A 16,292-nucleotide genomic window follows, 5' to 3' on the forward strand; every position below is an offset into this window, starting at 1 on the left:
CTGTCACAGGACCTCCCTCCTACCCAGGGCATTGTGTATTCTGTGGGAGCTGCTATGCGGGGATTCATATGCAACAGTGCACTTCTCAGAGCGGTCACGTTTGGGAGTTTCGGAGACAGAGACACAACCTTCAAACAACATCCCTCTCTCTCTGCTCTCTCTGTACCAGGACCTGTCACATTGAAACACTCAATGATATGCACAATCGGTAATGGCCCAGGAAAGACATCATTGCGTACGTCCCAAATGGCACCCTATTCCCTATATAGTGCCCTGATAACCATACGGCTCTGGCCATACGTTGTGTACTATAAAGGGATTAGGGTGCCATTTGGGACGCAGGCCTTCAGCACCATTGACGATAAGTAAGGGGAGTTTTCATGTATGATTAGGCTGTCAGGAATAGAAGTGTGGTGCCATAGAAGGGTGACTGCTGAGTGTATTGGACTGACGGTGACAGTCTTACATCCTGATCTGATTGTGTGGTTTGTTAACGATGATAATAATACCTGGGTGTTATGTAGCCATTTTCAATGACCCAATGATGGTTTTAGTGACAATGGTGACGTCTTCATCTCTGTCACGTCATGTAATGCCAGGTCACATTGCTATTGACATGTGATTATATATTATAAGTGTAATTATAGAAATGAACAAAGTGTGTCACACCTTTTACATTGTTTCTTCCCCGACAGCCATCATATAATAAGGCTGTTTTTCAACCCTGTTGTTTTATCCTGGACATGCTCGGATTAAATATAATGGGAGCTAAATATCACTGGTTGTTGTCTGGGCTGGTGACCTTCAGCTTGATAATGAGGTATGAGCCCTGAGGCACGTAGACTGGGACAACGACCATCACCATGGAGATGTTGTGGTGTCAATGGCTGCTAAACTGTAAGCCCTTAGAGGGCTGGTTGTGTTCTCCAGGGAAGGGGGGTTGGAAATATCTTAACTGTCAGAATATGCAACACACATACTGTATATTGTCTCCATGCATATGCACACAAATGCGCACAGATACACACACACTGCATGCACATGTACTGCACACAAACATCAGGTTTTTCTTCAAGTGTTCCAAGTTCAGAAACACAGCACAGCACATACAATAATGAAAGCTAGTGATTAAAAGTGCATGTTCCATTCCAAATTGCTAATCAGGGACATACCACTCAGGAATAAGCACCACTCCAAAACATTTACTGAATATTGTCTACTGGCAGTCATCATCTTTACTGGAGGCCTTAGTTTAATTACACAACTCCGTGGAAAGCAGGAAATATTTTTATTTTATGTCTACTGCCTCTAACTGTTTCATCATTTCTCAGTCAAATCTAATGTTGTAAAAGTCTTACTGCCGATAGATCATTTAGGCAATTTAGGGTGTCAGTAATTGTTCATTTGAAATGTATTTGATTTATAAATCGCTCCATGGCAGTGCACTTACTTCTAAAAAGCCATTTAACAGCAATTCCTTACAGTCATATCAAACAGCTCATGGATTTACTCAGAGCGAGCAAAGTCGAAGAGGATTTCAGGGAAACTACCCAAATAGCCTACAGAAACACTACCTGTTAAAACCCTCAAGACATGCCAGTGTGAATTACTGTGTAGTTCTTCAGCAAACTCAAATGTTTAAGCCATAGCTTTGTCTTTAGACATTATTAGTCTGCATTTCCTACATCCTTCAATCCTCTAAAAAAAACTATATCCACAGTACATCCTGTTGTTGTCAGGTGCTCCATATTGGAGATTTGAATGTACTTTAGGCAACTCTTCTGACATATGTATGGCATGACAACAACAGACAGATCTTAGAATAGTATATTCCCTATGTGGAGTCACTACACAACAAAAACACCCACTGCCCCTGGCTCACTCACTTGAGCCACAGAGCTCCATAGCAACCTCTGCCCCTATCCCTGTCTCGCTCACTTGAGCCACAGAGCTCCATAGCAACCTCTGCTAATACTATGAGGTTAATGTTCCCCACTGTGTTCCCATACCAGAACCACAAACAACAACAACTCTGAACGTTTCAGTCACACAGAACAGCGCAGCGTTTTATTGTTGTTGAGGTGACCACGTAGTATGATAATGCACGAATGCTGGGTGACTCAAGGCAGTCCCCTCTACCTATTATATTTCTAGGTATTTTCTAGTTTAAATATGTCTACCTGTTTCTCTTAAGCAAACAGAGGTTATTACAACCCAGCAAACCCACTGTATGGTTTTCGTTATGCCATTGTGCCATATGCCTCATGCTGTTGTTTTGGGCAGAAATGGACAAGGAGGGAGCATTATTTGCCGTAGTTTTACCTTTTGTGATTGGCTAGCGGCCAAGTCTCCGTCTGTCGGCCATTTTAGGCTGTTATTGTTATTGAAGCGGGTGGAATGTGGTAATCCCACTGACTGCTTTAGCAGACCCAATGTTCACTCTGTTAAACCGGGGTTAAGTCAAGCGTGAGAATAGTTGTTTTTGACAACTTCCTGCTTTTATTGGTAGAGTGACTTGATTTACTTGACCTATTCCTTTTAGCTACTATTTAGAGCCTGTCCTTGGTGGAGTAATACACTGAGTGTACAAAACATTAGGAACACCTTCATAACATTGAATTGCACCCTTTGCCCTCAGAACAGCCACAATTAATTGAGGTATAGACTCTACAACGTGTCAAACGTGTTCCCACAGGGATGCTGGCCCATGTTGACTCCAATGCTTCCCACAGTTCCACACTTTCAAAAGATATAAGTGGTTTGAGTGTGTCAAGAACTGCAACGCTGCTGGATTATTCACACTCAACAGTTTACCGTGTGCATCTAGAATGGTCCACCACCCAAAGGACATCCAGCCAACTTGACACAACTGTGGGAAGCATTGGAGTCCACATGGGCCAGCATCTCTTTGGAATTCTTTCGACACCTTGTAGAGTCCATGCCCCGACGAATTGAGGCTGTTCTGAGGTCAAACGGTGGTGCAACTCAATATTAGGAAGGTGTTCCTAATGTTTTGTACACCCACTGAATATGTGTCTGTGTATGTCTGTGTGGGTGTGTACATGAGTGAGTACATGTGTGCTAAGGTGTGGAGAATCAGAACAGGTGGTCAGTTCAGTTTCAGTGTTCAGCAGTCTGATGTCTTGTAGATAGAAACGGTCTCTGAGCCTGGTATCAGACCTCATGCTCTGATACAGTCTGATGGCTTGTAGATAGAAACTGTCTCTGAGCCTGTTGGTATCAGACCTCATGCTCTGATATAGTCTGATGGTTTGTAGATAGAAACTGTCTCTGAGCCTGTTGGTATCAGACCTCATGCTCTGATACAGTCTGATGGCTTGTAGATAGAAACTGTCTCTGAGCCTGTTGGTATCAGACCTCATGCTCTGATACAGTCTGATCTCTTGTAGATAGAAACTGTCCCTGAGCCTGTTGGTATCAGACCTCATGCTCTGATACAGTCTGATGGCTTGTAGATAGAAACTGTCCCCTGAGCTTGTTGGTATCAGACCTCATGCTCCGAACCAGTCTGCCCAATGGTAAGGGAGTGAACAGCTCATGGCTGGGGTGTGTGGGGTCCTTGATGACGCTGCATGTCTTCCTCAGGCACTCTTTCATGTAGATGTCCTGGATGGGTGGGAGCACTGTCCCAGTGATGTACTGGGCCATCTTCACCATCTTCGCCTTGCCGTCATGGAAGCAGCCATTCCCGTACCAGGCCGTGATGCAACCGGTCAGGACGCTCTCAATGGTGCAGCAGTAGTATTTTGAGAGGACCGGGGGTGGCATGACGAATTTCTTCAGCCGCCATAGAAAGTAGAGACGCTGTTGCTCCCTCTTGACAAGAGTTGTTTTTGTTGTTGGTCCATGACAAGTCCTCGGTGATGTGGATGCTGAGGAACTTAAAACTGCATACTCTCTCTACTGCAGTCCCGTTGATGTGGATCGGGGCATGTTCCCTCCTCTGCTTCCTTAGGTCAACAATCAACTCCTTTGTTTTGCTGACGTCGAGAAGGAGGTTGTTGTCATGACACCTCTTACTTGCTCCCTATAGGCTGACTCGTTCTTTGACTATAGCTCAGCGTCCAGCCCTCCAAGGTCATCACTAAGCTCAGGACCCAGGGACTGAACAGCTCCCTCTGCAACTGGATCCGACTTCCTGATGGGTCGTCTCCAGGGGGTGAGAGTAGGCAACGAAACATCCACCACGCTGCCTCTCAACAAGGGGGCTCATCAGGGGTGCATGCTTAGTCCCCTCCTGTATTCCCTGTTCACCTACGACTGCGTGGCAGAACACTTTTCCAACTCCATCATTAAGGTTGCTCAGGGACAGTTTCTATCTACAAGACATCAGACTGTATCAGAACATGAGGTCTGATACCAACAGGCTCAGGGACAGTTTCTATCTACAAGCCATCAGAACTGAACTGACTGCCCGCACAGACGCGCATACACACCACGCACACACACACACACGTTCATGCTACAAACGCATCGCAACTGCTGCTATCAGTGTCATGTTTGTCATTTATTATCATGTCTTGTCCCTGTGCTCCCCATGCTATTCGTTTCCCTCTGCTGGTCTTATTTGGTTCTTTCCCTCCTTCTATCCCTCTCTCTCCCCCTCCCTCTCTCACTCTCTCGCTCTCTCTTCTCTCTATCGTTCCGTTCCTGCTCCCAGCTGTTCCTATTCCCCTAATCATCATTTAGTCTTCCCACACCTGTTCCCGATCCTTTCCCCTGATTAGAGTCCCTATTTATTCCTTTGTGATCCGTTCCTGTCCCGTCGGTTCCTTGTTTTGTATTCACCATGCTGTGATTGTGTTTCGCCCTGTCCTGTCGTGTTTTTTGCCTTCATCAGATGCTGCGTGTGAGCAGGTGGCTCTATCAACTACGGCCTGCGCCTACCCGAAGCGACCTGCAGTCTGTGGCCGCTTCTCTAGTTATTCCCCTCTACAGACTAGAGGATTTTTGTTATTCCCTGTTTGGATTTAAATAAACTCTGTTTCTGTTAAGTCGCTTTTGGGTCCTCTTTCACCTGCATGACAGAAGGAACCGACCAAGGAATGGACCCAGCGACTTCAGACGCTCGTTACACTGCCGTCGAGATCCAAGGAGCCATGCTCGGCCGACACGAGCAGGAATTGTCTGCTGCTCGCCATGCCGTGGAGAACCTGGCCGCTCAGGTTTCCGACCTCTCTGGACAGTTCCAGAGTCTACGTCTCGTGCCACCTGTTACTTCCTGGCCTGCCGAGCCTCCAGAACCTAGGGTTAATAACCCACCTTGCTACTCCGGGCAGCCCACTGAGTGCCGCTCCTTTCTCACGCAGTGTGAGATTGTGTTCTCTCTCCAACCCAACACATACTCTAGAGAGAGAGCTCGGGTTGCTTACGTCATTTCACTCCTTACTGGCCGGGCTCGAGAATGGGGCACAGCTATCTGGGAGGCAAGGGCTGATTGCTCTAACAAATTCCAGAACTTTAAAGAGGAGATGATTCGGGTTTTTGACCGTTCAGTTTTTGGTGGGGAGGCTTCTAGGGCCCTGGCTTCCTTATGCCAAGGTGAACGGTCCATAACGGATTATTCCATTGAGTTTCGCACTCTTGCTGCCTCTAGTGAGTGGAACGAGCCGGCGCTGCTCGCTCGTTTTCTGGAGGGACTCCACGCAGTGGTTAAGGATGAGATTCTCTCCCGGGAGGTTCCTTCAGATGTGGACTCTTTGATTGCTCTCGCCATCCGCATAGAACGACGGGTAGATCTTCGTCACCGGGCTCGTGGAAGAGAGCTCGCATCAACGGTGTTTCCCTGCTCCGCATCGCAACCATCTCCCTCCTCTGGCTTTGAGACTGAGCCCATGCAGCTGGGAGGGATTCGCATCTCGAATAAGGAGAGGGAACGGAGGATCACCAACCGCCTGTGCCTCTATTGCGGAGTTGCTGGACATTTTGTTAATTCATGTCCAGTAAAAGCCAGAGCTCATCTGTAAGCGGAGGGCTACAGGTGAGCGCAACTACTCAAGTCTCTCCATCAAGGTCCTGTACTACTTTGTCGGTCCACCTACGCTGGACCGGTTCGGGTGCTACATGTAGTGCCTTGATAGACTCTGGGGCTGAGGGTTGTTTCATGGACGAAGCATGGGTTCGGAAACATGACATTCCTTTCAGAGAGTTAGATAAGCCTACGCCCATGTTCGCCTTAGATGGTAGTCATCTTCCCAGTATCAGATTTGAGACACTACCTTTAACCCTCACAGTATCTGGTAACCACAGTGAGACTATTTCTTTTTTGATTTTCCGTTCACCGTTTACACCTGTTGTTTTGGGTCATCCCTGGCTAGTATGTCATAATCCTTCTATTAATTGGTCTAGTAATTCTATCCTATCCTGGAACGTTTCTTGTCATGTGAAGTGTTTAATGTCTGCCATCCCTCCCGTTTCTTCTGTCCCTACTTCTCAGGAGGAACCTGGCGATTTGACAGGAGTGCCGGAGGAATATCATGATCTGCGCACGGTCTTCAGTCGGTCCCGAGCCAACTCCCTTCCTCCTCACCGGTCGTATGATTGTAGTATTGATCTCCTTCCGGGGACCACTCCTCCTCGAGGTAGACTATACTCTCTGTCGGCTCCCGAACGTAAGGCTCTCGAGGATTATTTGTCTGTGTCTCTTGACGCCGGTACCATAGTGCCTTCTTCTTCTCCGGCCGGGGCGGGGTTCTTTTTTGTTAAGAAGAAGGACGGTACTCTGCGCCCCTGCGTGGATTATCGAGGGCTGAATGACATAACGGTTAAGAATCGTTATCCGCTTCCCCTTATGTCATCAGCCTTCGAGATTCTGCAGGGAGCCAGGTGCTTTACTAAGTTGGACCTTCGTAACGCTTACCATCTCGTGCGCATCAGAGAGGGGGACGAGTGGAAAACGGCGTTTAACACTCCGTTAGGGCATTTTGAGTACCGGGTTCTGCCGTTCGGTCTCGCCAATGCGCCAGCTGTTTTTCAGGCATTAGTTAATGATGTTCTGAGAGACATGCTGAACATTTTTGTTTTTGTCTATCTTGACGATATCCTGATTTTTTCTCCGTCACTCGAGATTCATGTTCAGCACGTTCGACGTGTTCTACAGCGCCTTTTAGAGAATTGTCTCTACGTAAAGGCTGAGAAGTGCTCTTTTCATGTCTCCTCCGTTACTTTTCTCGGTTCCGTTATTTCCGCTGAAGGCATTCAGATGGATTCCGCTAAGGTCCAAGCTGTCAGTGATTGGCCCGTTCCAAGGTCACGTGTCGAGTTGCAGCGCTTTTTAGGTTTCGCTAATTTCTATCGGCGTTTCATTCGTAATTTCGGTCAAGTTGCTGCCCCTCTCACAGCTCTTACTTCTGTCAAGACGTGTTTTAAGTGGTCCGGTTCCGCCCAGGGAGCTTTTGATCTTCTAAAAGAACGTTTTACGTCCGCTCCTATCCTCGTTACTCCTGACGTCACTAGACAATTCATTGTCGAGGTTGACGCTTCAGAGGTAGGCGTGGGAGCCATTCTATCCCAGCGCTTCCAGTCTGACGATAAGGTTCATCCTTGCGCTTATTTTTCTCATCGCCTGTCGCCATCTGAGCGCAACTATGATGTGGGTAACCGTGAACTGCTCGCCATCCGCTTAGCCCTAGGCGAATGGCGACAGTGGTTGGAGGGGGCGACCGTTCCTTTTGTCGTTTGGACAGACCATAAGAACCTTGAGTACATCCGTTCTGCCAAACGACTTAATGCCCGTCAAGCTCGTTGGGCGTTGTTTTTCGCTCGTTTCGAGTTTGTGATTTCTTACCGTCCGGGTAGCAAGAACACCAAGCCTGATGCCTTATCCCGTCTGTTTAGTTCTTCTGTGGCTTCTACTGATCCCGAGGGGATTCTTCCTTATGGGCGTGTTGTCGGGTTAACAGTCTGGGGAATTGAAAGACAGGTTAAGCAAGCACTCACGCACACTGCGTCGCCGCGCGCTTGTCCTAGTAACCTCCTTTTCGTTCCTGTTTCCACTCGTCTGGCTGTTCTTCAGTGGGCTCACTCTGCCAAGTTAGCTGGTCATCCCGGTGTTCGAGGCACTCTTGCGTCTATTCGCCAGCGCTTTTGGTGGCCGACTCAGGAGCGTGACACGCGCCGTTTCGTGGCTGCTTGTTCGGACTGCGCGCAGACTAAGTCGGGTAACTCTCCTCCTGCCGGTCGTCTCAGACCGCTCCCCATTCCTTCTCGACCATGGTCTCACATTGCCTTAGACTTCATTACCGGTCTGCCTTTGTCTGCGGGGAAGACTGTGATTCTGACGGTTGTCGATAGGTTCTCTAAGGCGGCACATTTCATTCCCCTCGCTAAACTTCCTTCCGCTAAGGAGACGGCACAAATCATTATTGAGAATGTATTCAGAATTCATGGCCTCCCGTTAGACGCCGTTTCAGACAGAGGCCCGCAATTCACGTCACAGTTTTGGAGGGAGTTCTGTCGTTTGATTGGTGCGTCCGTCAGTCTCTCTTCCGGGTTTCATCCCCAGTCTAACGGTCAAGCAGAGAGGGCCAATCAGACGATTGGTCGCATACTACGCAGCCTTTCTTTCAGAAACCCTGCGTCTTGGGCAGAACAGCTCCCCTGGGCAGAATACGCTCACAATTCGCTTCCTTCGTCTGCTACCGGGTTATCTCCGTTTCAGAGTAGTCTGGGTTACCAGCCTCCTCTGTTCTCATCCCAGCTTGCCGAGTCCAGCGTTCCCTCCGCTCAAGCGTTTGTCCAACGTTGTGAGCGCACCTGGAGGAGGGTGAGGTCTGCACTTTGCCGTTACAGGGCACAGACGGTGAGAGCCGCCAATAAACGCAGGATTAAGAGTCCAAGGTATTGTTGCGGCCAGAGAGTGTGGCTTTCCACTCGCAACCTTCCTCTTACGACAGCTTCTCGTAAGTTGACTCCGCGGTTCATTGGTCCGTTCCGTGTCTCCCAGGTCGTCAATCCTGTCGCTGTGCGACTGCTTCTTCCGCGACATCTTCGTCGCGTCCATCCTGTCTTCCATGTCTCCTGTGTTAAGCCCTTTCTTCGCACCCCGTTCGTCTTCCCTCCCCCTCCCGTCCTTGTCGAGAGCGCACCTATTTACAAGGTACATAAGATCATGGACATGCGTTCTCGGGGACGGGGTCACCAATACCTAGTGGATTGGGAGGGTTACGGTCCTGAGGAGAGGAGTTGGGTTCCGTCTCGGGACGTGCTGGACCGTTCACTCATCGATGATTTCCTCCGTTGCCGCCAGGATTCCTCCTCGAGTGCGCCAGGAGGCGCTCGGTGAGTGGGGGTACTGTCATGTTTGTCATTTATTATCATGTCTTGTCCCTGTGCTCCCCATGCTATTCGTTTCCCTCTGCTGGTCTTATTTGGTTCTTTCCCTCCTTCTATCCCTCTCTCTCCCCCTCCCTCTCTCACTCTCTCGCTCTCTCTTCTCTCTATCGTTCCGTTCCTGCTCCCAGCTGTTCCTATTCCCCTAATCATCATTTAGTCTTCCCACACCTGTTCCCGATCCTTTCCCCTGATTAGAGTCCCTATTTATTCCTTTGTGATCCGTTCCTGTCCCGTCGGTTCCTTGTTTTGTATTCACCATGCTGTGATTGTGTTTCGCCCTGTCCTGTCGTGTTTTTTGCCTTCATCAGATGCTGCGTGTGAGCAGGTGGCTCTATCAACTACGGCCTGCGCCTACCCGAAGCGACCTGCAGTCTGTGGCCGCTTCTCTAGTTATTCCCCTCTACAGACTAGAGGATTTTTGTTATTCCCTGTTTGGATTTAAATAAACTCTGTTTCTGTTAAGTCGCTTTTGGGTCCTCTTTCACCTGCATGACAATCAGACTCTTATTACAGTATGATTGCTAAATACTGCACAGTTTTAAACACTTGCCTCTCAATCCCCCCTTCCCCAAAACAGGGTAAATATTGGACTATAAATTGTGCCTCCCTGTATTATACTTACGCTCAAATGTTTATTCTATTCTACTGAGCGATTTACTTTATGTTCATATTCTTATCTTTTATGATTTATTATTGTTGCCGCATTATCGAGAAAGAACCTGCAAGTAAGCGACTAATAAAACTTGAAACTATTTATTCTTACACTTTTTGTTGTAGTGTGTCAGGAATAGTGAGCGAGGCAACCCGATCTGGCAACTGACACGCAGCGAGACTCAAGAAGTAGGCCAAGTTGGATTTTTAATAATCCTTCTGAATAATACAATAGGGCCCATTATTCTCTTTTCGCTTCACATTTCGCTTGTAATTTGCCTAGACATCAAACCTATTCCAAAACATCAGAGAACCTCATCCAAAAGCATGGCTAGGCTACTTATTTCCCCTGTCTGTTAGCTAGCTCTCCGTATTATCTTATTCAATCCGCTTAAAGAGCCGACTATGTAACGTTACAATGATGTTGTCAGAATTGTACGAACTGACGGGAATAGGAACAGGACGAAATGTGAGGAGAGAGAGAGAGATAGCGACACTGAAAAGGCCAGAGGGAGAGAGCGCGATAATATGAGAGAAGCAAGGGAGGGCCCAGTAAACTAAAGTGTAAACAAACCCTGTGTGAAGCCGAAGCAAAGTAGTAGAACCAACATTTATTGTAAAAGTGTAGAGTGGGCACACTGTGGTGAGTGTTGGTTGTTAAAGAGAATTATACAGGGCCTGTAAAAGCCGGGTCGGTAGTTTGATCGGTTCTCCAATCTGGCAACCTCCGCTCCAGATCTCCTGATGACAGTAGGGGTTTAGGTGGGAAGAGGGGAGGGATAGCGAGCCTTCACCACTGCGCACATAATTCTTTGTTTAGGGAAGCAGATGGAGACTGTGTTTTTTAATTATGGCCTTCCTTCCTCTCTTCCTGTCCTCCTTCCTGTCTTGTGAAAGCCAAATCAAGACAAGGGCTGCATCTTTAATCCTCATGTTGTGCTGCTGACAGCTGGGGGTGGAAGTGTTGAAGCTGCAGAACCTGTCAAGGGTCAGTATTACTACCGTAGGACCTCCCGAGTGGCGCAGTGGTCTAAGGCACTGCACTGTAGTGCTAGCTGTGCCACTAGAGATTCTGGGTTCCAGTCTAGGCTCTGTCGCCTGAGTCCAGGCTCAGACAGTCCCATCGCGCACTAGCGACTCCTGTGGCTTGCCGGGCACAGTGCATGCTGACACGGTAGCCAGGTGTACGGTGTTTCCTCCGACACATTAGTGTATTACAAGCATTTCGCTACACTCGCATTAACACTCGCATTTTGTCCCAGACTTTGCACTCCGGTACCGCTTGCCATGCGGTAGTAGAGAGAACAGTCTATGACTGGGGGGACTGGAGTCCTTGACCATTTTTAGAGCCTTCCTCTGACACCGCCTGGTATAGAAGTCCCCGGATGGCAGAAAGCTTGGCCCCAGTGATGTACTGGGTCGTTGTCACTACCCTCTGTAGTGCCTTACGGTCGGAGGCCGAGCAGTTGCCATAACAGGCAGTGATGCAACTCAATGGTGCAGCTGTAGAACCTTTTGAGGATCTGAGGACCCATGCCAAATCTTTTCAGTCTCCTGAGGGGGAATAGGTTTAGTCGTGCCCTTTTTCACAACTGTGTTGGTGTGTTTGGACCATGTTAATTTGTTGGTGATGTGGACACCAAGGAACTTGAAGCTCTCAAACTGCTCCACTGCAGCTCCGTCGATGAAAATTGGGGTGTGCTCGGTCCTCTTTTTCCTGTAGTCCACAATCATCTCCTTTGTCTTGATCACGTTGAGGGAGAGGATGTTGTCCTGGCACCACACGGCCAGATCTCTGACCTCCTCCCTATAGGCTGTCTCGTCGTTGTCGGTGATCAGGCCTACCACTGTTGTGTCGTCTGCAAACTGAATGATGGTGTTGGAGTCATACCTGGCCTTGCAGTCATGAGTGAACAGGGAGTACAGAAGGGGACTGACCACTGAGGGGCCCCTGTGTTGATGATCAGTATGGCAGATGTGTTGCTACCTACCCTCACCACCTGGGGGGGGGGGGGGAGCGGCCCGTCAGGAAGTCCAGGATCCAGTTGCAGAGGGAGGTGTTTAGTCCCAGGATCTAAAATTGTCCCTTTCCTAAATTTGTCATGGAATGGATATGGACTTGTGGTTTTATTTTATTCTCCATAATAAAAAAATCTAGTTACATTTTTTGGGGAAGCCTGGCTTCCCTTGGCACCTATGAATACACACCACTAGTCGGATCACTTTCCTTTAATGTGTCCCTTTTGTTATGTAAAACCAGTGGACCAACTGCACTGCCAACCTTCCTCGTGAAAACAAGTGGAGTTGTTGAGTACAGCTCCCGCAACCCCCCCCCGTCTCTCCCTACTGTGACTACATCGGAGAGATAGAAGAGAGAGAGAGACTGAGGAGGAAGGGAGAGGCTGTCAACACTGACAGAAAGAGACTTCAAAGGGAAGTGAATGACAGAGGTGCAATTGCTCTGTGTGTGTGTGTGTGTGTGTGTGTGTGTGTGTGTGTGTGTGTGTGTGTGTGTGTGTGTGTGTGTGTGTGTGTGTGTGTGTGTGTGTGTGTGTGTGTGTGTGTGTGTGTGTGTGTGTGTGTGTGTGTGTGTGTGTGTGTGTGTGTGTGTGTGTGTGTGTGTGTGTGTGTGTGTGTGTGTGTGTGTGTGTGGTGTACAAACGTTTTAAAACACCGACTCTTTAAAGGGTTGTTCTTTATTTTTACTATTGTCTACATTGTAGAATAATAGTGAAGACATCAACACTATGAAATAACACATATGGTATCATTTAGTAACCAAAAAAGTGTCAAACAAATCCAAATATATTTTATATTTGAGATTCTTCAAATAGCCACCCTTTGCCTTGATGACAGCTTTGCACGCATGGGAAAAGTGGAACGGTGAGTAACCTGGAGTCCTAACTGTCCTCATCTCTGTGTTTGTCTTCAGCCATGCAGCAGGTTCTGGACACTCTGAGTGACAGCACCAGCTCCACCATGGCCAATGACCTGGACCTCATCTTCCTCAAGGGCATCATGGAGAGCCCCGTGGTAAGGATATATGTACCTACAGTATACATACTTGTCTATGGTGTTTTTTGATGCAAGAAACCACTTCACAAAATAAAATGCATCATTATTCCCATACCATTATTACAGAGAATCAGAACAAGGATGCTACACTCTGCCTATTGGCTACTTAGCTTATTCAAGCCTCCCTCAAAATACAACAGTTCCCCTATAAGACAAAAACTCTCTTTTCAAAGATGTCTAGAAGAATGCACACATTTTGTACTCTTGTAAGAAGCAATCACTCTCCCCATTGTTGACTACAAATGATCTATAACTGGGCTAAAAGTTGAAATGTTGATAGTGTTAACAGGGGGAAAACTCTAGAAACAGGGAAAACTCTTGTAGTTCAATCCTGCGCTTCTCTGCGCGGGCTGATATTTCTTCTGTGCGTCATTCCAGGGGGGGATCTGCGAGCCCGTGCATGTGCACAGTTTAGAGGAACGTCGGTTGCACTACCATCAAATCATTTTACTAAATGTATCCAGAGTATTTTCAGATTTTGTTTTCAACAAATGTACAGTGAATGTAAAATGCACATCAAATCAACAGTGTAATGTTTGCATGCAGTCTTGTGTCAGGTGAACCGTTGTGTCCTCAACTTTAGTCTAACAATTTTTCCATAATCTCTCTGTTCCCTTTGAATTGCTACCATGGTTATGCAAATGTTTTTCTTCTGTAAACATTTTTTTTTAAAATCAATTTTGCCCTATTCCAAAAAAGGGGGGTGGGGTGGGGGGGGGGGGCTGCCATAATTGACATCCACGTCTTCGGTGCCCAGGGAACAGTGGGTTAACGTGTAAGGTTTGAAAAGATTCTACTTTTACACAAGAGCTACTAGAATGAAAAGTCGACCATCAAAATGATTTTAAGCAAATGGTTTTGTTTTCATTTTGAAATGAACAAATCAACCTTGACATCAACAATGTGATTATTAACATTACAACATAGTTGTAATTGTTGTGTCATCCAATCAAATGCAGTTGATGCCTAGGAACTGACAGAAGCTCTGAGCTTTTACAATACCATGTCCTGGGGGATACTGTGTTCTTTTCCTTGCGCTTAGAGAAAGAACAGACTCGCAGGCCCATTAGTGCTGTGTGGTCTTTCTCTCTCTCCTACAGAGAGCATTCAGACAGACTTTTTTGGGGGAGAGATATGAAGATGAGAGCTCTTTGGGGAGCACTGACTCAAATACCTCCAGTTGAAGAAAAGAACAGAGCCCCTCGCTCTCTCGCTTTCACTCTCAATTTCAATTGAACAGTTTATTGGCATGGGAAACAAACGTTTACATTTACAAAGCAAGTGAAATAGATAATAAACAAAAGTGAAATAATCAATAAAAAATGAACAGTAGACATTACACTCACAAAAGTTCCAAAAGAACTGTGCACATGGCCTTTCTCAATAGCAAGGCTATGCTCACGGAGTCTGTACATAGTCAAAGATTTCCTTCATTTTGGGTCAGTCTCAGTGGTCAGGTATTCTGCCACTGTGTACCTAAATTTTTGTAATTTCTTTGCAATGTGTTAAGTAATTGTATTTTTGCTCTCTCTCTCTCAGTGCATACTGGGAGTTTTTTAGAGGTTGAGTGTTTGGTGTGGAGGGCTCTGTCCTAACTAACTTTCTTGATAGTTTTTTTGGTATTTTCTTTCAATTCTCTTTTTCTATGGTGGAGGGTTAATGCACTATTTGTTTTAGCGGCATCCACAGTTTTTTCAAAGTTAGGGTGGAAGAGGACAGAGTTTTAGTTTCCTGGGGTCTGGAAGGTGTGGGGTGCGCGACACACCTAGCTCAGCCTAGCGCGGAGGAGACGCTGTCTATACGGCATGGATTCAGGTGTGTTCCTGAGAATGGAGTTAAGGTGGAGGAGGTTCTGCTTGCTGTCGGTGAACAGGGAGGAGCTGAGTTTATACATTCTGCTTCTAGAATGAACAAAGCCGTGTTTGTGTTCATCAAAAGAGCAAATTTGTCTGGTAGGCTAATTGCTAGTGGAATATTTGTAAGGGATGTGTTGGTGCCAGTTTCACCTTTCTCTACCCCTTCGACAAGAGTGGTAGTTGCAAATTTGCCTCCGTTTATTACGGAGGCAAAAGGTAAGTTTGCTAGCGGTTTTTAAGCAAGTTGTTTCATTCCAGAGGCAAGTGTTTGTTTCTGAATGACAATGAGCAACAGCTAAATGTGCATTTTAAAGTGAGGCATGGGGAGGGGCTCTATCCAGGGTATGCCAGCACAGATAGTCTACGGTGTTTTGAGTGTGGGGATATGGGGCATAAGAGCTTTGCGTGCCCACATAAAGGCCGTAGACAAGGTAAGGGTACAAGCGCCAGTGGGGGAAATCGAGGTCAACGTGCAGAGGGTAATGAGATGAAGAGGTCATGCCAGGGATGGTGGTGTAGATGAGGCTGGGCCCAGTCATGCCAGGGATGGTGGTGTAGATGAGGCTGGGCCTAGTCATGCAATAGATGGTGGTGTAGATGAGGCTGGGCCTAGTCAGGCGAGAGATGGTGGGGTAGCGGAGGCTGGGGTCTAATCAGGCTATGGATGGTGGTGTAGCTGAGGCTGGGTCTAGTCAGGCTAGAGATGGTGAGATAGCTGAGGCTGGGTCTAATCAGGCTATGGATGGTGGTGTAGCTGAGGCTGGGTCTAGTCAGGCTAGAGATGGTGGGGTAGCGGAGGCTGGGGTCTAATCAGGCTATGGATGGTGGTGTAGCTGAGGCTGGGTCTAGTCAGGCTAGAGATGGTGGGGTAGCGGAGGCTGAGGTCTAATCAGGCTATGGATGGTGGTGTAGCTGAGGCTGGGTCTAGTCAGGCTAGAGATGGTGGGGTAGCAGAGGCTGGGTCTAGTCCGGCTAGAGATGGTGGGGTAGCTGAGGCTGGGCCTAGTTATGCTATGGAGGGTGGTGTAGATGATTCTGGGTCTAGTTATGCTATGGAGGGTGGTGTAGATGAGGCTGGGTCTAGTCAGGTTAAGTGGATGAGGAGAGTATAGTGTAAGAGAATAGGGGGGAGGAGGAGGGCGTCAAGCTGAAAAGGAAAAAGGGTGTGGACAAAGGCACCATGGAATCTTTTCCTGTTGCTGTGGGTGATGCCCTGACCAGAGAGGAAGGGCAGGTGGTCAGGATGGGAGATGAAGAGGAAAGTGAGGAGGAGGAGGAGTTTTTCAGACTCCTCTTCAATGGGCCCGGAGCTGACAGCCAGTCAAGCAGAGGGGTCTAAGTTCACGTTGAGAGAAC

At 47.6% G+C, this 16,292-nt stretch overlaps 1 protein-coding gene across 3 annotated transcripts in view; it reads left to right on the forward strand.

Annotated features, from left to right (window-relative positions):
- The window catches only part of LOC124039908 (MAGUK p55 subfamily member 2-like), a 113,570-nt gene that overhangs the window by 69,608 nt on the left and 27,670 nt on the right, over nucleotides 1-16,292 (forward strand). For 2 of the 3 annotated variants that reach the window (XM_046356458.1, XM_046356457.1), the window contains one exon: nucleotides 12,938-13,038. In XM_046356458.1, coding sequence (XP_046212414.1) covers nucleotides 12,938-13,038 — 101 coding nt within the window. Of the gene's footprint in view, nucleotides 1-12,265; nucleotides 12,456-12,937; nucleotides 13,039-16,292 lie in introns of all 3 variants that reach the window. The other variant, XM_046356459.1, reaches the window with a different exon arrangement.

This window comes from Oncorhynchus gorbuscha, linkage group LG07 (assembly GCF_021184085.1).
Source record: "Oncorhynchus gorbuscha isolate QuinsamMale2020 ecotype Even-year linkage group LG07, OgorEven_v1.0, whole genome shotgun sequence".
Classification (NCBI taxonomy): Eukaryota; Metazoa; Chordata; class Actinopteri; order Salmoniformes; family Salmonidae; genus Oncorhynchus; species Oncorhynchus gorbuscha.